Source organism: Haematobia irritans, chromosome 2 (assembly GCF_050003625.1).
Source record: "Haematobia irritans isolate KBUSLIRL chromosome 2, ASM5000362v1, whole genome shotgun sequence".
Classification (NCBI taxonomy): domain Eukaryota; kingdom Metazoa; phylum Arthropoda; class Insecta; order Diptera; family Muscidae; genus Haematobia; species Haematobia irritans.
Window position 1 is genome coordinate 15,140,009 of NC_134398.1, and position 22,987 is coordinate 15,162,995.

Here is a 22,987-nt window from a genome sequence, read left to right on the forward strand (position 1 = left end):
TCAAATCTGGGGTTCGGTTTATATGGGGGCTACATTTGATTATGGACCGATATGGACCAATTCCTGCATGGTTGTTAGAGACCATATACTAACACCACGTACCAAATTTCAACCGAATCGGATAAATTTTGCTCATCCTTGAGGCTCCGGAGGTCAAATCTGGAGATCTGTTTATATGGGGGCTATATATAATTATGGACCGATGTGGACCAATTTTTGCATGGTTGTTAGAGACCATATACTAACACCGTGTACCAAATTTCAGCCGGCTCGGATGAAATGTGCTTTTCTTAGAGGCTCCACAAGCCAAATCGGGGGATCGGTTTCTATGGGTGCTATATATAATTGTGGACCGATATGAATCAATTGTTTCATGGTTGTTAGAGACCATATACTAACACCACGTACCAAATTTCAACCGAATCGGATGAATTTTTCTCATCCATGAGGCTCCGGAGGTCAAATCTGGAGATCTGTTTATATGGGGGCTATATATAATTATGGACCGATGTGGACCAATTTTTGCATGGTTGTTAGAGACCATATACTAACACCGTGTACCAAATTTCAGCCGGCTCGGATGAAATGTGCTTTTCTTAGAGGCTCCGCAAGCCAAATCGGGGGATTGGTTTCTATGGGTGCTATATATAATTGTGGACCGATATGAATCAATTGTTGCATGGTTGTTAGAGACCATATACTAACACCACGTACCAAATTTCAACCGAATCGGATGAATTTTGCTCATCCATGAGGCTCCGGAGGTCAAATCTGGAGATCTGTTTATATGGGGGCTATATATAATTATGGACCGATGTGGAACAATTTTTGCATGGTTGTTAGAGACCATATGCTAACGCCGTGTACCAAATTTCAGCCGGCTCGGATGAAATATGCTTTTCTTAGAGGCTCCGCAAGCCAAATCTGGGGATCGGTTTATATGGGGGCTATATATAATTATGGACCGATGTGGACCCATTTTTGCATGTATGTTAAAGACCATATACTAAAAATGGTCCGATATGGCTCATTTGCAATACCATCCGACCTACATTAATAACAACTACTTGTGCCAAGTCGATAGCTTGTTTCGTTCGGAAGTTAGCGTGACATGCTTAGGTAGACTCAGAATTTCATCACCACCCAGAATATTCATACTTTATGGGGTCTTAGAGCAATATTTCGATGTGTTACAAACGGAATGACAACGTTAATATAACCCCCATTCTATGGTGGAGAAATAAAACATTATTGTTTGCCATTATAGTAACAAACTTCTGAATTTTGAATATTACAAAAGTCTGTTGGTTCTAAAAGAATATCATAATGCGACTGGATTGCCTTTTTTTGTTTTTTTTTTTATTTTTTTCCCCTTGTTGAATAAAAGATGGTAATATTAAACTAAAACACATAAAATTTCCTTATTTACAAATTTCTGGAAAATAATCGGCTCGGCTTCTGTCGATTATTGCTTTTTTGCTAAGGAAAAAAAGAAACACTTCGGTCAAGCTCCAATGAACTGTGATCTTTTGAAATATTGCACCACATCAATTAAGTTGCTATAAGTTTAATAAAAATTTTAAATTTCCTCGATAGTATAGTGATTAGTATCACCTCAAAAAATGTTTTTTTTATTACGTATATCCTCAATAATCTCGTAAAATGATTTCGATGAGTGTCTCCCATCCCAAAATTCTTTAATTACGAATAGCTTCGGTCAAGCTGTAATAAACTGTGATCTTTTAGAATATTGCCCCACATTAAGTAAGTTCTTTTACAATTTGCAATTTCCTCGATAGTATAGTGATTTGTATCACCTCAAAAAATGTTTTTTTTTAATTATTACGTATATCCTCCATAAACTGGTTGATATCGATTATGGGAGTTTTCCATCAATGAAAGTTCATCATACCTGCAAATACAAAAAAAAAGTATTATGGTTTTTTAGTTACTAGTATAAAAGATATTATTTCATGTTGCTATATAGATATATATTTTTTACTATTCTATATAAAAAATTTTGTTCAGTTTTCTTGGTTTTAAATTGCAATCATTCAATTTCATAGACCTGTATTTTTGCAATTCCCCATTAATCAATTCCTTTTAGAAATCCCCTTTGAAGTACTTAAAAGTATGCCTCGTAAATCCTAAAAGCTTTCTAGTCAACGAAACTAAAATCAAAATAGAAATGGATATATCTACTGAGGGCAAAGAAATAAATTGTCTTGCTTAATAACAATTACGAACATATGTGATGAAGAATATGGTGAAAACAAAGAACGAAGATTGTAAAGAGAACATGTAAAAACCTACAACTACCATATATAATCAAACAAACAACTAGGATATATGACCGACAAAAACTTGACTAACTACGTATATGTGTAGAAAACATATACCAACCCATTACAATTGGATTCCTTTTATGATGGAGAAAAGCAAAAACGAAATCAAAGCATACACTAAGGCACGAAAATGAAAATTAAAACACAGCATATACAACAGAGCTCTGCTTTCAATGTGCAATGCGTATACAAAGCACAAAGAGGTAGTAAGGGATGTAAAAGTGCGTAAGGTTAGGTAGGTAAAAACTAAAGAAAAATGAGCCCAAAAGGGAGAAAAATAAAAAACAAAAGCATTGAATTGCCGGAAGCTGATTAAACCGAAGGATATTGTGAAGATGGTTATGACGGTGCTTTGATGATGCAAAATCAAGGATGCTGCTAAGGGATAGGACTTCTAATGAAGATAATAATATTGGGAATTCTGATAATGTCATTGTTTCTTTCAGAGCATGATTTAGGAGAGAGCAAAAATGTTAAAATAAAGCCAAGGGCCCTATTGGCAAAGGAAATCGAATCGAAAAGGAAATTGTAGTAAATATCAACTATGTAAAAATGGTCATAGAAATGGTTCCAATTGAGAAGAAAAATGTTACATCGATATAAATCTGGATTATACAAAAGATAAATTCAATCCTATTTAACACTTCATACATACATAATTTCCGAGAAAATAACATGGTTGCGATACATGTTTTCCGTCCAGAAATAACATTCTGCTCTTGAACACACGTGCCAAAAATAATCTACCTAAATTTGAAGAAATATTTAGCAAAAATCTACCACACTTAAGAAAATCCAAATTTTATTTCTATAGAAAATTTTGTAAAAATTTTATTTCTGAAGAAAATTTTGTCAAAATTTTATTTCTAAAGAAAATTTTGTCAAAATTTTATTTCTATAGAAATTTTTTTCATAATTTTATTTCTATACAAATTTTGTCAAAATTTTATTTCTATAGAAAATTTTGTCAAAATTTTATATCTATAGCAAAATTTTATTTCTATAGAAAATTTTGTCAAAATTTTATTTCTATAGAAAATTTTGTCAAAATTATATTTCTATAGAAAAATTTGTCAAAATTTTATTTCTATAGAAAATTTTGTCAAAATTTTATTTCTATAGAAAATTTTTGTCAAAATTTTATTTCTATAGAAAATTTTGTCAAAATTTTATTTCTATAGAAAATTTTGTCAAAATTTTATTTCTATAGAAAATTTTGTCAAAATTTTATTTCTATGGAAAATTTTGTCGAAATTTTATTTCTATAGAAAATTTGTCAAAGTTTTATTTCTATAGAAAATTTTTTCAAAATTTTATTTCTATTGGAAATTTTGAAAAAATTTTATTTTTATAGCAAATTTTGTCAAAATGTTATTTCTAGGGAATTTTTGTCAAAATTTTATTTCTATAGAAAATTTTGTTCAAATTTTATTTCTATAGAAAATTTTTTCAAAATTTTATTTCTATAAACATTTTTGTCAAAATTTTATTTCCATAGAAAATTTTGTCAAAAATTTATTTCTATAGAAAATTGTGTCAAAATTTTATTTCTATAGAATTATGTTGGTCAATAAAATAAAATAACCAAAAACTTTTCAGCTTATTGAAAAAAAGTATATAAAAATTATTGTCTTCTGCGAGACAGTGTTGGTGGATCCTTAGTAGAGTGAGGGGGCTTCATTATGAAAATTATTAAAATTGAATTTTTAATTTTGAAAAATACATATAAATACCAACCACAAACTCACAGAATTCACTCGATATGCGTGTTCTATAGGTGTGGCCTTTACTGCTTTTCTGACCAATACCTTTTATCTAATTATCAACTCTGTGACAACAATACCACCATCAACATTAGCATCAACGACAACATTGCCTGTCGAGCTCTGTTTGTTCTATTCTCTCACCTCCCACCTACCATGGCTGGTGAAATTAGTTTTGGAAATATTTTTCCATGCTGTTATTAAATAATTTGGAAAAATGAGCAGCTAGCAGAGGAATGCATAAAAATGCACCTATAGTTTTAGCCCAATTGGGTGGGTTGCATTCCTCCCAGGATGGTGGGCGTTTTTTTTTTCTTTGTATGGCATAGAATACTAGTGTTGACACAACACTACACTATAGTGATGTTTTGATTCTCTCGCATAAAGCACACAATACTGCCTTCTCTACTCTCCTCCTATAATCCTTTCGTTTTAGTTAGCCGTCATGCCATGGCTAGTTTGGAAAAAAATTGACCACCACTAAACCTCAAATACATCGACATCCAGTCACCCATGTAGAGGGAAGGTGCTTTTGGTTAGCAACTCAGCTGAAAAACTAATTAAACAAATTAAAATTCAATGTATGGAAATTAGAGTTTGAATAAAATATTTCCATTGTTGGAAATTCTTCTCGTTCCAATGCCTAGGTTCGCAGATTATTTACTTAATGGGAATGGTAATCATACGAATTCCCTCCTATGGTAATCAAAATGCGGTTTTGTAGCATTTAAAATTATTAATGGAAAAGGACAAAGAGCATGTTGTATGAAGTAAACATTGATAATCCTGTAATCCTTTTAATGTCGATATTGGCGCGGATAAAATACTCAAACTCTCCTGCATTAATATGCCCGTTTCAAAAAATAGAATTTGGGGGAAAGTTTGAGCCTATGAAGGGGTGCATATTATATACATATTTTTTCTATATCTAAATTTAAAATATTATTCTAATTTCCACTGAACTGTTTGTATAAATACTCCTTCAGAGCTAATATCGAGAAGGTACGTAGAAAAAGCGGTCAATAATGTTTACATAGGTTTTATCCGATAGGGCATTTCGCGGTTTTTACCAACGTATAGAGAACTAAAAGATCTAAGTTAGGTTAGCTAAAGGCTCACTTGGCTCCCTAGAAGATCTATATTTCGCATATAAATCTGCAGCTTATCTTTTTAAATTTCGTCAAAGTGGGCACACTTATCTCGAAGAGCATATACCAGACGATTTTCTAAGCCATATATTGAGAATACCAAACACATTTTGCAATATTCGTTTTTAGTTTCGGGTTGAAGACTAAAAGTGCTCTCTTCGTGTAGCACTGCCACCACTTCTTTGCAGGCCATAAATATACTAGGACTCTCAAACACATTTTGTAATATATCTTTTTACCATCGGTTAGAGGACTAAAATATCTATTTTTCACAAATAAATCTGGATGACTGTGGAACAGGGTATTATAAGTTTGTGCATATGTTTGCAACACCCTGCGCCACACTGTGGAACAAGGTTTTATAAGTTTGTGCATATGTTTGCTACACCCTGGCAAAAATGCTCGGGGTGGGTTTCTGAGTTAATAGAGCCATGTCCGTCTGTCCGTGAACACATTTTTTAATCAATGTCTAGGTCGCAGTTTTAGTCCAATCGACTTCAAATTTGGCACAAGTATGTGTTTTGGCTCAGAATATAGCTGCCATATATATATATTTCGCCCGATATGGACTTATATGGCCCCAGAAGCCAGAGTTTTATCCTAATTTGCTTAAAATGTTGCACAAGAAGAACAATTAGTACTATAGTAAAGTGTGCCAAATTTTATTGATATCGGTTCAGATTTAGATATAGCTCCCATATATATCTTTCGCCCGATATGGACTAATACGGTCCCAGAAGCCAGAGTTTTACCCCAATTTGGTTGAAATTTTGCAATAGGAGTACAATTAGTAGTGTAGTCAAGTGTGCCAAATTTTATTGAAATCGGTTCAGATTTAGATATAGCTCCCATATATATCATTGGCCCGATTTACACTCATATGACCACAGTGGCCAATCTTTTACTCTGATTTAGTTGAAATTTTGCACAGGGAGTAGAATTGGCATTGTAGCTATGCGTACCAAATTTGGTTGAAATCGGTTTAGATTTAGATATATCTCCCATATATAGCTTTCGCACGATTTACACTCATATGACCACAGTGGCCAATTTTTAACTCCGATTTAGTTGAAATTTTGCACAGGGAATAGAATTAGCATTGTAGCTACGCGTGCCAAATTTGATTGAAATCGGTTCAGATTTAGATATATCTCCCATATATAGCTTTCGCCCGATTTACACTCATGTGACCGCAGAGGCCAATTTTTTGCTCCGATTTAGTTGAAATTTTGCACAGGGAGTAGTATCAGCATTGTAGCTATGCGTGCCAAATTTGATTGAAATCGGTTCAGATTTAGATATAGCTCCCATATATAGCTTTCGCCCGATTTACACTCATATGACCGCAGAGGCCAATTGTTTGCTCCGATTTAGTTGAAATTTTGCACAGGGAGTAGTATTAGCATTGTAGCTACGCGTGCCAAATTTGATTGAAATCGGTTCAGATTTAGATATATCTCCCATATATAGCTTTCGCACGATTTACACTCATATGACCACAGAGGCAAATGTTTTGCTCCGATTTAGTTGAAATTTTGCACAGGGAGTAGTATTAGCATTGTAGCTATGCGTGCCAAATTTGGTTGAAATCGGTTCAGATTTAGATATATCTCCTATATATAGCTTTCGCCCGATTTACACTCATATGACCACAGAGGCCAATTATTTGCTCCGATTTAGTTGAAATTTTGCGCAGGGAGTAGTATTAGCATTGTAGCTATGCGTGCCAAATTTGCTTGAAATCGGTTCAGATTTAGATATATCTCCCATATATATGTTTTTCTGATTTCGACAAAAATGGTCAAAATACCAACATTTTCCTTGTAAAATCGCCACTGCTTAGTCGAAAAGTTGTAAAAATGGCTCTAATTTTCCTAAACTTCTAATACATATATATCGAGAGATAAATCATAAATAAACTTTTGCGAAAATTCCTTAAAATTGCTTCAGATTTAAATGTTTCTCATATTTATACCCTGCTCCATACTGTGGAACAAGGTATTATAAGTTAGTGCATATGTTTGCAACACCCAGAAGGAGACGAGATAGACACATGGTGTCTTTGGCAAAAATGCTCAGGGTGGGCTCTTGAGTCGATATAGCGATGTCCGTCTGTCCGTCCATCTGTCTGTGGACACATTTTTGTGATCAAAGTCTAAGTCGTAATTTAAGTCCAAACGCCTTCAAATTTGGCACATGTTCCTTTTTTGGGTCAGAATAGACCCCTATTGATTTTTGAAGAAATCGGTTCAGATTTAGATATAGCTCCCATATATATCATTCGCCCGATATGCACTTATATGGACCCAGTAGCCAGAGTTTTATCCCGATTAGCTTTAAATTTTGCACTTTGCGTACAATTATATATATATATCGAGCGATAAATCATAAATAAACTTTTGCGTAGTTTCCTTAACATTGCTTCAGATTTAAATCTTACCCATTTTTTTTTTTACAAACATTGTGTTCCACCCTAGTGCATTAGCCGACTTAAATTTTGAGTCTATAGAATTTGTAGAAGTCTATCAAATTATGTCCAGATCGAGTGATATTTAAATGAATGTATGTGGGACGAACCTATAAATATAGCACCCAACATATTTGACGGAAGTGATATGGTATCGAAATTTTAGATCTACAAAGTGGTGCAGGGTATAATATAGTCGGCCCCGCCCGACTTTAGACTTTCCTTACTTGTTTTTTAATAACATTGTGTACCACCCTAGTGCATTAGCCCACTTAAATTTTGAGTCTATAGATTTTGTAAAAGTCTATCAAATTCTGTCCAGATCGAGTGATATTTAAATGCATGTATTTGGGACAAACCTTTATATATAGCCCCCAACACATTTGACGGATGTGATATGGTATCGAAAATTTAGATCTACAAAGTGGTGCAGGGTATAATATAGTCGGCCCGCCCGACTTTAGACTTTCCTTACTTGTTATCTTTTGTCACATTGGACATACTTATCTCGAGGAGCAGTACCCCCACTTTTTTGTTGGCCATATATTGGAACTCCCAACATGCAACATCAGATCAGATGTAGAGTACTAAAAATTCTATCTTTCACATGAAAATCTGCATGTCCATCTTTTTCCATTTGGCCACTGTGGTCATATTTCTCTCAGTTTCGTACATGCTGTATTACTGCGATACGGATGATTTTTGGCATATGCCAATCGAATGCTATTGTTTATATGTATCTTTGCTTACAATTCGGCTTTTCTGTCTCTTCCAAAACTGGCAATTTTGCCAATTTCCATGGATGATTATATCACAAATTTTTTATAAGCAACATCATAGAATGGTGACGGGGTATAATAATTTTGCCTTGTCGTTTCTAACACATCGAAATATCAATTTTCGTCTATATAGAGTATATATAAATATTTTTGATCAGGGTAAAATTCTAAGACGATATAAAGATGTTTGACTGTCTTCAGGCAGGTCAAGTTGAAAGATGAGCAATATCGGTCCATGTTACGATATAACCCCCATATAAACGAAACCCCCGATTTGACTTCTAGAGCGTATAGAAGCCGTTATTATATATTTATCACATTGCCCTAAAATTGGAAATATAAAGGTATTTTGAGAAAGAGATATACCAAATTTGGTATATATCCGACTGTATTTTAATATAGGGTTGGGTTGCAGCACGATGTATCAGGCTCATTAGACTATTCAGTCTATTGTGATACCACATTGCTGAACTTCTCTCTTATCACTGAGTGCTGCCCGATTCCATGTTAAGCTCAATGACAAGGGACCTTCTTTTTATAGGCGAGTCCGAACGGCGTTCCACATTGCAGTGAAACCACTTAGAGAAGCTTTGAAACCATCAGAAATATCACCGGCATTACTGAGGTGGTATAATCCACCGCTGAAAAACTTTTTGGTGGTCGGTCGAAGCAGGAATCCAACCGACGACCTTGTGTATGGAAGGCGGGAATGCTAACCATTGCCCCACGGTGGTACCCATATAGACCGATATCCCATTAGATTTTCTTGAAGCATGAGGGCAGTAAATTTTATCCGATTTGATTGGAATTTGAAATCTAGGGGTATTTCAGTTCAGTAAATTGCTGTGTTAAATTTGGCACATATCGGTCCATAAGTCTCCAGGGTAAACAAACCATTTTCAGATATCATGGCGTCAATACCACTAGATAGTTGCACCATTATTCGACATTTTTTGAACTGAACTCGCAGGTCCGTTCGAGCTTAAACGATATGTGTCAGCCATAACCTGTCCTCAAATATAAAAATCACATAATGGGTAGCCTTAATCGACCATTTGATGCCACCAAGTGAATGGTTATTACCATGTCACCATTTCAAAGTTTTTAGTACTAAATCCACAGTTGCACGCGGTTGTATGTTGGAATTTTAGAAGAGATTTTTTTGAAATCATCTAGGATCCACTTGATATTTCCCTATTGAAAATTTGAAATCTCTGAGAATTTTGACCAAAATCCTTTTTTACGAGGATTTCGTGCCTTGTGTTAACGTTGCATTATGTTGAAAACACGGCTACATAGGCTTAAAGGGGCCTCCAACACACAGGTTGATGACGACAATGCAGCTGAATGTGTGACGCTGTGACTAATTAACTGCTGTTGTTGTGGAATGTATTTCTATATCGCAGAGATCTAATAATCTCACCAGAGCAAACGAGTTCCTCGTCTAACGAGATGAGAGAAGTTACTTGTTAGAGAGAATCTCACAGGGAACTCTATCGTATGGATATGGCGCATACTTTTAAATTGTGAAAACAACAATTTCAAGAACATATAATAACAATAAAGATATGGCTTTTTGTAGTATTATTCAAACAAGCTTGGCAAAGGTTTTCTATAGAAATAAAATTTTAACAACATTTTCTATAGAAATAAAATTTTAACAAAATTTTCTATAGAAATAAAATTTTAACAAAATTTTCTATACAAATAAAATTTTAACAAAATTTTCTATAGAAATAAAATTTAGATAAATTATTTTCGGCTCTAGTGGCAACCATGATTATGAACCCCCCCGACATCTCCCGTACAACAATATTCTCCGCCGCAGCATCTTACACTCAATATTGTTGTTCCAGTTCCGGATAGTGCATCGTTTTTACAATTTAATTGCAACGCGCTCCGAGGTAAGATTAGCGAAACCGTGGACTTTATGAATCGGGAAAGGATAAGGGTCGCAGCGATCCAGGAGACTAAGCTGAATTCCACCTGCAGTTTACGCCATTGTGATGGATACAATGTGCTTCGAAAGGATCGCACAAGAAGTGGAGGTGGTGGCCTGGCTTTCATATTACACCGTGGATCACCTTTATGCGGAGACCAAGATCATCCCAGTGCGTCGACACAACTACATGTTGTCAAAGCAGTACCTCTTGGGTTGCCATCGAAGTTGTCATCCGAATTACCATCTTGCGGATAGACAACCTCCACCCAGGAATGTAAGGGTTGATCTTCACTGGAGCTCCATACTTATCAGTGATTGATAGCAGCGTAGCTGACGTGTGTCCCATACGTAATCAAGGGCCACATGACACTCGTCACCTTTTTGCTTGCCCAGCTAAGCCTACCCGTCTCACTACCAGATCACTGTGGACACACCCCATCCTTGTCGCAGAGTTCCTTGATCTGGCTACCAGCTGAACTACACAAACATAGAACAAAATGGATGAAACTACATTAAAAACTGTTACAACAACAACAACAACATGATTATGAACCGATGTGGACCAATTTTTTGGAGATCACCGTGGATCACCTTTATGTGGAGACCAAGATCATCCCAGTGCGTCGACACAACTACATGTTGTCAAAGCAGTACCTCTTGGGTTGCCATCGAAGTTGTCATCCGAATCACCATTTTGTGGATAGACAACCTCCACCCAGGAATGTAAGGGTTGATCTTCACCTTCTGGAGCTCGAGATCCAGCGTTACAAAAGAGAGCCTCTAGATCAGGCAGCATACCAGACAGGTCTGAACAGGATTCATGAGGATACTGTAGCTGAAGCGGTGAGAAGCTACAAGGTTAATCCTGTTCTCGGAGTCCAACCGCCGCCCATTGCACTGGAGGAGAGAGACCTCCCACGGTAGACAAGGGTAGTTTTGGCCCAACTAAGATCAGGCAAGTGCAGCCGCCTCAATCCATACTTATCAGTGATTGATAGCAGCGTAGCTGACGTGTGTCCCATATGTAATCAAGGGCCACATGACACTCGTCACCTTTTTGCTTGCCCAGCTAAGCCTACCCGTCTCACTACCAGATCACTCTGGACACACCCCATCCTTGTCGCAGAGTTCCTTGATCTGGCTACCAGCTGAACTACACAAGCATAGAACAAAATGGATGAAACGAAATGGAAAAACTGTTACAACAACACCCGCCCTCGTTGCAGTCGGGTCTACGGCCCGGGGCGGACACAGGGTTTTCAACCCTGTCCAAGGACTGCAAACCCCCATTTGGAGTATGCTTATTTCCCGAAAAACTCGAAAATACCAACTCCAAAGGGCTACAACAACAACAACAACCAAATTTCAGCCGGATCGGATGAAAATTGCTTCTCTTTGAGGCTCCGCAAGCCAAATCTAGGGATCGGTTTATATGGGGGCTATACATAATTATAGACCGATGTGGACCAATTTTTGCATGGTTATTGGAGACCATATACCAAAACCATGTACCAAATTTCAGCCGTATCGGGTGAAATTTGCTTCTCTTTGAGGCTCCGCATGACAAATCTGGGGGTCGGTTTATATGGGGGCTATACATAATTATGAACCGATGTGGACCAATTTTTGCATGGTTATTAGAGACCATATACCAAAACCATTTACCAAATTTCACCGGGATCGGATGAAATTTGCTTCTCTTAGAGCAATCGCAAGGTAAATTTGGGGGTCCGTTTATATGGGGGCTATACGTAAAAGTGGACCGATATGGACCAATTTTTGCATGGTTGTTAGAGACCATATACTAACACCATGTACAAAATTTCACCGGGATCGGATGAAATTTGGTTCTCTTAGAGCAATCGCAAATAAAATATCCATGAAAAAAATGACTTTTTAAAATTTGCCATTAAAATCTCTAGCCCAGTTACAATAGGCTGAGTTAGACTACTCATCCGATTATGATATCAAATGTTTTAAAAAATTACCTTTCGGTAATAAAGCCTTATAACATTTTTTTTTGCTAAAATTAGATAAATAATTTTGTTATTGCAGCATTCCTATTTGCCAGCACAGCATTTGACAGTTAATATATATTAATTCTGAAATTAATCAATATTAATAAAATACATATCTTACCTGAACCATTTTGTTGTTTTACAAATATATGCCGCCAAATCAAGATTTAATTGCAAAATGTATGGAATCCAAGTTAGTTTATTTTATCTTTATTTTAAACGTGTAAAGTCGTCACTTGGAAAAATTTAAATTTATACGAAATATTATATTATGCGAATTGAGCTATTTTCTATTTTTTTAAATCATATGTTTTTTATGGTTTATGTTATATACATTTGTTATTACTTTTGTTTTTATCGTTTAATTTCTAAAACACACACAGAAACGCGTTAAATTGTAGATCCTCTAAGAAATGAGGCTAGTTATGTGCCTGCAGGAACGCTAATATCAAAGTAAATATAAGTAGTTCCACTCTAGATTATTTTTAATGTAAAAAAAACTAGAGAATTTATCAACTGACTCCCTTAGCCACTACCAGTAAACAAATGGTGATCTAGTTCAAGATTTTTTTTTTTATTTAGAAACTCCTCATTGTAGTTCTATCGGACCGATTGCGACCATAGTTATTTTTAATTGGGGTAAACAAGTATCGCTGTATTTTTTAATTTATAAAATAAATTAATTATTTTATTAATTTATTAAAAAAAAAAAAAAACAACGAAAATATCAAAAATAAAATTTATCAATTTATAAAATTTACAAAAAAAATAATAAAATAGCAATATATTTAAATAATATTGTAATTAATTATTCATTTTATCTCAGATTTCTACCTGTTCTTATATTAGCAAATAATTTTTCCTAATATTTTCGACGCGTACTATTCTGAATTGAAATTTTAACTGTTTTCCATTTAACAGATTCAGAACTATTACTTTCTACTGATATAGACGATTCCGCATAAATATTGCAAAAAAATATATATATTAAAATACGTTTCAACTAAACATTTTGAAATTTTTAATTCTTAAGCCTCTTTTTCCCACAAATCCCGTCCATAAACAATTATTACAAACAAAATTAAAACAACGTAGTAATTTAAAAGTAAATTTCGGTCGTTCCAAACTGGCAGCACAAAAATCTGTACAAGTTATCCGTTAAGTGGCTCACTCATCTATCCATTACCGGCAATACGGTTTGGTTAGGTTCGGTGGAACTAATTCTATTTAAATCGTTTAAGCATTACCTGCCGCTAAAATGTTTCGTTAGATTGCCAAAGTTAAGATTTTGAAGATTAGTTTGGTTTGTGGGGTAGTAAGCAAAAGTCAACTATAAAACTGGTGGCAACTGACTACCTCAATTCTTAGAGGGAAATTTTAACACAACAAATAAAATTCGATATCAATTGATTATATTCCAACAGTTTGTTACTTTTTTCCTTCAAGTGGAGCAAACACTTTTTAGTTAATACTCTTTTCTACAAATTATTAATCATTTATTATAAACAAAAACAAATCCAAACACCACGTGCCTAACACAACTTTTTTGGTGAGTTTTCTTTGCTTCCAATAATTCAATGACTTAAAATCTATTAGTTATATGGTATTCTATTTACACTTTAATTTTATTTAGCACTATTTATTTATTAATTTTATATATATATAATTTCTGTGTTTTTTTATTTGCGTTTTTTATAAAGGAAAATTATGCGTTATTGATTGTTGTACGTCCACTCGCGACAAAAGACAAAAACAACATGAAAACAAATATGTTCTGCTTCTAATGGGAATAGATGGTAAGACATATGTTCGTTGTATTGCCAACGTGAATACATATCGGATTGTAATAGAATAGAGTCATATGTAGATGGTGTTGGCAATGCAGATTTATGAAAGTTATTAGAGATGACAATGAAGATTTTATGTTTCCTTGGGTGTACTAGGCAATAGATGTCGTTGTTGAATATTTGTTCTCCCTTATTAACCCTCTAATGCCCCAATTTTTTTACCAGCTGACTAAAAACTCAATGTTAACGATACAAAATCAAGAAAAAGACAAAAGAAAAATTTATACGGTAAAATTCAGTATATGCTGCAAAGCCTCTTGAACAGTTTAACTAAATTTTCTTTATATTTTACCCAGTTTTGTTGGCTTAAGGTGTGTTTTACTAAAGGCTTCCTCATATAACGAAGCCCGCCTAAAGGCGGGATTGGGCATTAGAGGGTTAAGTGTGGGTTATTGGATTGGTTTGGATCATTTTTCATGGATGCTTTATTTTTCAAGAAAAAAAAATATATATTTTTGCTTTCTTTATTGTTATTTTGTGTGTTGAAATTGTTGTTTTCACTTGTAAAAGTATAAAGCCATATCCAAAGGATCGAGTTCCCTGTAAGATTTTATCCAACAAGTAACTCCTCTCACCTCATTAGCGGAAGAACGCATTTGATCTATTGAGATTAAAAGTTATCTGCGACATAGAAATACAGTCCACAATAACAGCAACACATTAGACACAGCGTTCCACAGTTTGTTGCAGGCCGATTTAAACCTACATAAGGGCTGTTTTCTTTTTGCACTAGATGCAACATTTGTATGGGCTATCCAGAACTGGTGTTCTATCCAGAACATCTCATCAGTGCAAGTCGCGCCGATGTTGCCAGATTGTATTTGGATAAAGTGACGTTTCTTCGATTCACAATAGCAATTTATTGTGACTATTTTATCGAAAAACATGACATTCAAAGTGATACAGTGTCATAAATAATCGCAGCAGTAAATATTTATTACTAATTGAAGCATTTCATACATTAAAAATGCAAGATTTCACTTCTTTTCTGTGATTGTTTTTAAACAGCTGATGACAGTGTTGCATATTTTTGGAGATGTCCTGGATAAACGAGTACTCTGTTTTCTTTTAGTCCTTAACGGCTTAGCATATCCAGTGCTAAAAAAACAGCCCTATAGCCTTTCTTACAGCATAATAAAACGTTCACACTAGGCACGAAATCCTCGTAAAATAGGATTTTGGCCGAAATCTTCATAGATATCAAACTTTCAATAGGGAAATATCAACAAGGTCGTAAAGGATTTCAACAAAATCTCTTTCAAAATTCCGCATACAACTGTGGTTTTGGTACTAAACAATTTGAAGTGCTGACAGGGTAACAACCATTCACTTGAAGACATCAAATGGTCGATAGAGGTCGATTTTTGCGTTTGAGGACAGTGTCTTAAATGTATGACTACAAATACTTACACATATCGTTCTGAGCTTAAAGGGACCTGCGAAATTGAGTCCTGTTCAAAAAATATGGAATAATGGAGCACCTAAAAATAGTACGGACTTCGCACTTACGAATGCTGAATTTTACCCTGGGTTTTATTTCTGCCTGATGCGTCTTACAGATTATAAGTTATTCCTGTATGTAAAGAATCTTACAGTGTGTGCAATTGAAACGACAATTCGTTGAGGACTAAATAATCGGTAAATGTGTTATCGATCCCATAAACATGCAGCAGAATAAGTGGTGCCAACTCCCGGAAGGCAAAAAACACAAAAACTGTATTATAAAGTTTATATACATATATTCCTAATAATTGCACTCATGCGATAGTTTTTTGTAGTAACTTGGTACAACATCTTAATAGCGACGGCGCTTTTCCGACGAGTTTTGGATGTCGTATACGATTGTTTTCGACGTAGTTGGGATTCTCAGAAGCGTCAAATTAAAAAAAATTTAGCAGGGATAAAGCTGATGATGATGTGCAGTTTCTTGTTCCTCTAGATTTAGAAATATGTTTTTCATTCATAATTTTGATTATTTAAGAAAATTAATAATTAAGTTGTACTTTAATTATTGGCCTTGGTATAACATATGAATAAATAAAAATAAAAAAAATAAAGTGATTTTCAACTCGAAAACCGAGCATAGTACCCACCTTTAAACTCATGTTTCGCATGAGAAAATGAAAACTAAAATAAGCTTCGGGGTTTTCCAAACCAATAGTCCTGTTTTTCGTACCAGTTTTGGTTTCCCATCACTGATGAAAAATATATAATATTGTTATCAAGTGTATTGATATTTTTAAAAGTTTCTATATTTGTCTATAAAATATCAAACCTATTGTGAAATACCTATTTTCGGTACGTGTTGGCAAGTATTAATAAATATATAACATAGTCAGTGAGTATTTTCTTTTGTCGGACACAAGAATCTGCACCATACAATTCTGATTCTATTGATTGTTTCTTATCGTTTCGTTGGGCAATTACATACCATTCCTTGTTATCATTAGAATGGAATATTGATTGATAAATGCACACAAACCGTGATGTTCCTCTCAAAGGAAAAAATAGACTTTCCCACCTCCCCACGGAATAAAAGCCATGACAAGAGTTATCTCATATCATGGTACAAAAAAATCTGCGAATCTCGGGGGACTCGCATGATACATGATACAAAAAAATGGTATTGCCAATTGGCAATTCCAAAATAATTTTTCTATTGACATATTTTGGCAACGCCAAATTGTTATGAATGCAGCAACATAATTAATGATTTTTTCATATTACTACTTTAATATTAGTAATCTTATAACAAACTCAATTTTTGTTTGTTAAATTGTTATTAAATTTTCACAGTACTTCAGGCAAATAAAAATAATGTCTTTTGTGACTTCATCTACCAAATATGCCACTACAACCCCTCCAGAAGTAAAGGCCACGGGAGCAGAAGCATGGCATTGTACACGAGTAAATCTTACAACATTCCGTTATTTATGGAAAATAGAAAATTTCAGTTTTTTGAAATCGGAAAGAACATCTCCAGAATTTGTTATTAAAGATATTCCCAATTTAAAGTGGAAATTGCAAATTCTTGAGGAAGATTACTATTTGTTCATAAAACTTTTAATAGTTCCCAGCAAAATAAATCCACAAAACGTACAACATAAATTTGAAGCCTCGATCATAAATGCAGATGGGAAAGTAGGGTATTGTTACTCCAGCGATGTGGTGCTATTCGATGTTTTAAGCATACGACTTATTAGCATGGATGATTTAAGAGATTACTCCCGAGGATTTCTACCACAAGACACATTGACAGTTGTTTGCGATATAACCGCTATACTTGACACTGTTGACATTGTACCACGGCAAATTGGCGATGTTTCAGTTATTGGTGCAGATCAAAACAAGCAGGAGGATCTTTCGAAATTACTCGAAACAGGTCGATTTAGTGATGTCGTTTTCGTGGTCGGCGACAAAGAGTTTAAAGCCCACAAAGCTATATTGACCATACGTAGTGAGGTATTTGCCCGGATGTTTGAACATGAAAGCTTAGATGAAAGCAAATCAAATCGCGTTGAGATTATTGATTTTGAGCCGGATGTCATACAAGAGATGCTTATTTTCATTTATTCCAATAAATCACAGCGCATAGATGATATGGCCGTGGATCTTCTACCAGCTGCCGACAAATATGCTTTGCACAGATTAAAGACGATGTGTGAATTTGTACTACATCGCGATTTACGTTCCGATACAGCGATAGAAACGTTAATACTTGCTGATCGTCATCGTGCCAACCAATTAAAGGAACAATGCATAAATATCATTAAAGAGAATATATCAGACATAATTAAGATGGATTCATGGCAGCATATCTGCAAATTTCCGCATTTGGTTACAGAAATCGTAAGCTTTATTGCTTGCAAATAATTTAAGATGTTATGGCGTTAAATTCATTCAACACTCAATGTTGTGTATTATTTGTTTTAGTTATTACATGTGTTACATATTAGAGGTGTGCACGTGACACGAAATTGTCGTGACTCACGCAAAATTTCGTGACTCACGCGTGAGTCGTGAGTCACGCTCATGGCAACGGCGTGAGTGTGCGTGATCGTGATTAACAAACCAAAATGTCGTGCGTGAGCGTGAGTCACGAAAATATTATCTCCGTGAGTAAAGGTTTACGCTCACGAAAATAATCCCGCTCACCAACATAAAACGCTTAAGAGTTAAATTAATTTACAATTTTAGTGACACCTGGGATGTTAAGAGTGAAATAACGCTCCCGATTTTAATAAAGCTCATGTTTTCAGAGACGTCGTTAAGGTAAATTTGTTCGTGAATCACGACATTTTTCGTGAGTCACGATATTTTTCGTGAGTTACGACATTTTCGTGCGTGAGTGTGCGTGTGTACAAATTTTCTTTTCGTGAGTGTGCGTGAGCGTGAGTCCTACCAAACAATATCGTGCGTGAGTGTGCGTGAGTAAGATTTTTCCGTCGTGAGTGTGCGTGAGCGTGAATAAATTATTGCTCACGTGCACACCTCTATTACATATCCCTTAAATATACGAATTTTAAAGCACTGAACTTTGTAGCATGGAACACAAGCAGCCAACTTAAATAAACCATCCAAAATGAAATATATTCGAAGTACTCATCAACTTTAGATCACCTACGGCAATGCGAATACACTAGTTGCCGATCAAATACATAACGGTGAATCCCAAACATCTACAAAGATTATTGTAAAATATAATAAATTAATAAACGTTAAAATGTTATCCTTAATATTTTACTCCAAGGCATATTAATTAAAGGTAAAGTCACGAGCAAACGTGTGTACACCCCATGATATTTAGAAAGTCAAACTAAAATGGCAGGTCACTTAAGTTGACATTTTGTGTATGTGTAGTGTTGTTGTATTGTAATATTTATGTACACAAAGAATGTAAACAAACCTACTAAACGTAAACAAAGCCTTTGACAAGATGAATGTCGATATTAGTCACCTGATTGCATGACTTTACCTCTTTAATATGCCTTGATTTTACTCGAGGAAGTTAAATCCTTTTGTTCTTATTCCGGAACGGGTTGTGGGTGACTTAAATCAATTTTCGTACAAGTTGCCCGATTGGTAAAATTTTTGGTCAGCGTGTAGACTTACATTTTTGCCTGAAAGGCCTATTTTCGGAGTTATGCGCTTTACAGACTATCAGTTATTCCGGACGGAATGGCGGAATGTGTTATCGATCCCAAAAACATGCATCAGTATCGATTATGCCTTCGGACCTAACTTATAATGTGCACAATATATGGGGTATGTTCGACACGAACACTGTCGTCCGGAATAACTGATAGTCTGTAAAGCACAATAAATGTGATGTGATAAGGCCGGTACTCTGTTCGGTTTTCGCGTTGAAACTCCATACAAAATCAAAAAATGCGAAAAATTTGCGAAATTTTTTCCATTTGTGATACTTTGTTTTTTCGTGTTGAAAAACTGACGTTTATAGCACGGCGCCATTTGCAATGTGAATTAAGAAATAATTTATTTATTAAAAACTATTTGTGCGGGTTTATAAATCAAACGCGGACCATATTTTTGTTCCGAAACTATACAAAGGATCAAAGGAATAGCAGATCAATTGCCCAAGGAAAAATAAAATGTTATTTTGTAAAAACAAGCAACAACCACCAACTTAATGCAATATCGCTCCCTGTTAAATAGCGCTCCAAGCTACCTAAAAAAACGCCGCTTTTTATGTGCGAAATAATGGTTTCCATAAAAATTTTTCGCAAGAATGAACATAGTACCGGCCTATAGTCGTATAAATATATATTTATAAGAATTTGTAAATGTTTAATCAAATTAATAAACATCTAAAAATCGTGTTTTACTTGACCACAATGATTCTTCTACAACTATCTTAAAATGCACTTTTTCTGATAGTTTGAAGTGGCTCTTATTGGCGTCCTTCTAAATGTATCCAGAAGGGCACCTAATAATTGCACTCATGCGATACTTTTTTGTAGTAACTTGGCGTGGTACAACTTCTCAATAGTGACGGCGCTTTTCCGAGGAGTTTTGGATATCGTATACGACTATTTTCGACGTAGTTGGGATTCTCAGAAGCGCCGTCAAATTCAAAAAATGTTGGCAGGGTTATAAGAAACTAGTTGTGCTTGGTGTTTTACAAAATATAAAATGGCTCTTGTAACAATAGGGCTGTTTTCTTTTTGCACTGGATACAACATTTGTATGGGCTATCCAGAACATCGTTGCACTGGTGTTCTATCCAGAACATCTCATCAGTGCAAGTCGCGCCGATGTTGCCAGATTGTATTTGGATAAAGTGACGCTTCTTCGATTCACAATAGCAATTTATTGTGACTATTTTATCGAAAAACATGAAATTCAAAGTGATACAGTGCCATAAATAATCGCAGCAGTAAATATTTAATACTAATTGGACCGTTTCATACATTAAAAATGCAAGATTTCACTTCTTTTCTGTGATTGTTTTTAAACAGTTGATGACAGTGTTGCATATTTTTGGAGATGTCCTGGATAAACGACTACTCTGTTTTCTTTTAGTCCTTAACGGCTTAGCATATCCAGTGCTAAAAGAAAACAGCCCTAATAGTGATGACAAAATACTTTCATGCGAATAGTGATGGCAAAATACTATCACAGTTGGCGATTGTTGCAGTGTAACTTACGAGTATGTGGTAGCGATGAGGAGGAAATGGAACTTTGAAATGCTAGCAGGATATAAACTATTTGAAGCAACATTTTTTCATCGGTCAGCTTTTTAATGTTTTCGAAAACGTAGAATCCGTAATTTTAGGTTTCGGCAAAGAGACATATATTTAGTGACTTCCTTAAAGTTTCATTTCATTTGTTATTATCACTTACCTATTATTATTAACTATTTGGAGTAAATTCAGTTATTTGTCTAAAATTTTCCATTTTTTATTTCTTCCAATTGACCACAAACTTGATTGCACAAAGAAGTATTGAAAACCACATGGTATTTTCGTTGCATTTTAGGGTTGTGTTGTGTCAAAGTTTTCTCATATTATCTTCAACCCCTGCCAACATTTTTTTTATTTGACGGCGCTTCTGAGAATCCCCATCACGTCGAAAAGATTCGTATATGACATCCAAAACTCCTCGCAAAAGTGTCGTCACTATTGAGAAGTTGTACCACGCCAAGTTAAAAATGCTCACCCTGTACTTATTAGGATTTGATTTTTTTATATCTACGTGGCATCTCTAATTTCTACAGCTGTTTGTTATATTCCCCGCATACGTCTGACCCGGCGACGATCATACAAAATGACGCCGTGAAGAACAATTCAAAGTCGGTTCGAATTAATTAATCGCTTCTTCACCACAATGTTGCCAGGTGACTTTGGAATCTTCCCCCAAATCTTAAGTAAAAAACCCCCAAATTGTACCAATTTTTTTTCAAAAACCCCTAAAAATTTTTTAGTAATGCAAATAGGTAAAAATGGGCTTCCCAAATTTGTAAAAATTAATGCGATAGTAATGCACATCAAAAATTCAATTTTACAAAAAAAAAAAAATATATCTAAAAATATAATATGTATATCAATTAAAAAATCAGATAGGAGAAAATAATTCAATGAATAAATGTTTCAATTCACACCCAGCAAACAAATTTGGAAGTACTTCTAAAGGCATAACATTAAAAGCACTTCCAAAAATGACTGTTTGGTGCGGTTCTTTCATATTTTTAATGGGTTTTTTAACTTGTTTTGTTTCAATAGATTAAAAACAGGGTAAAAATTAATCAAATGGAACAACCCTGCCAACATTTTTTGAATTTGGGGGCGCTTCTGAGAATCCCCACTACGTCGAAAACAGTCGTATACGATATCCAAAACTCCTCGGAAAAGCGCCGTCACTATTGAGAAGTTATACCACGCCAAGTTACTACAAAAAAGTATCGCATGAGTGCAATTATTAGGAGCCCTTCTGGATACATTTGGAAGGACGCCAATAAGAGCCCCTTCAAACAATCAGACAAAGTGCATTTTAAGATAGTTGTAAAAGAATCATTGTGGTCAAGTAAAACACGATTGTTTAGATGTTTATTAATTTTATGAAACACTTATAAATTCTCATAAATATAACATTTATACGACTATCACATCACATTTAACACATTTTTATGCATTAATAAGAGATTGATTTTGAGTTACAAGTTGTAAGTTAAATGTTGTAGCGTCTATCAGCCAGTACTTTTATTCCCAATGGAGGCAGCGTGTCTGGAAAAATATTTGAAAAACTATCACTTTATTCCATTTGGAAAGTCAAAAATTGTTCACCAATTTACTTTTCACAATTTTAACCGTAAAAACTATGTTTTCAGCACTTTATTTTCGTTTTCATTGCAATAAATTATAATAAGCCACTTCCGCTTGGTGTTTCACAAAATATAAAATGGCTCTTGTAACAATAGTGATGGCAAAATACTTTCATGCGAATAGTGATGGCAAAATACTATCACAGTTGGCGATTGTTGCAGTGTCACTTACCAGTCTGTGGTAGCGATGAGGATGAAATGGGACATTGAAATGCTGACAGGGAAATTATTCAAATTTTGTCGGTAAAAATGATGAATCCAAACGTTTCAGACAAGCTTTAGAATGTATTAGAAATCATAAAAAATTGAGTTTGGCAAAGGAAAAGAGATATGCTGG

At 34.8% G+C, this 22,987-nt stretch overlaps 2 protein-coding genes across 2 annotated transcripts in view; one reads left to right on the forward strand and one right to left on the reverse strand.

The window, feature by feature from the left end:
• The window catches only part of LOC142223564 (neuroguidin), a 260,642-nt gene extending 246,448 nt beyond the window's left edge, over positions 1 to 14,194 (reverse strand). The window contains exons 1-2 of the mRNA XM_075293444.1: positions 13,710 to 14,194; positions 12,584 to 12,830 (exon numbers count right to left, since the gene is read on the reverse strand). Of these exons, the coding sequence (XP_075149559.1) occupies positions 12,584 to 12,592 (9 nt within the window). The 5' untranslated portion in view covers positions 12,593 to 12,830; positions 13,710 to 14,194. The remainder of the gene's footprint in view (positions 1 to 12,583; positions 12,831 to 13,709) is intronic.
• Positions 14,195 to 16,500: 2,306 nt separating this feature from the next.
• On the forward strand, positions 16,501 to 19,045 carry LOC142223565 (speckle-type POZ protein B-like). Its single transcript, XM_075293445.1, has 2 exons — positions 16,501 to 16,607; positions 17,106 to 19,045. The coding sequence occupies exon 2, from the start codon at positions 17,127 to 17,129 to the stop codon at positions 18,180 to 18,182; it is 1,056 nt and encodes a 351-aa protein (XP_075149560.1). The 5' UTR covers positions 16,501 to 16,607; positions 17,106 to 17,126; the 3' UTR covers positions 18,183 to 19,045.
• Positions 19,046 to 22,987: the final 3,942 nt, after the last annotated feature.

What these genes read in the sequence shown, in the direction of transcription:
- LOC142223565 (XM_075293445.1), top strand. Translation starts at nt 17,127, where the DNA reads ATGTCTTTTGTGACTTCATCTACCAAATATGCCACTACAACCCCTCCA.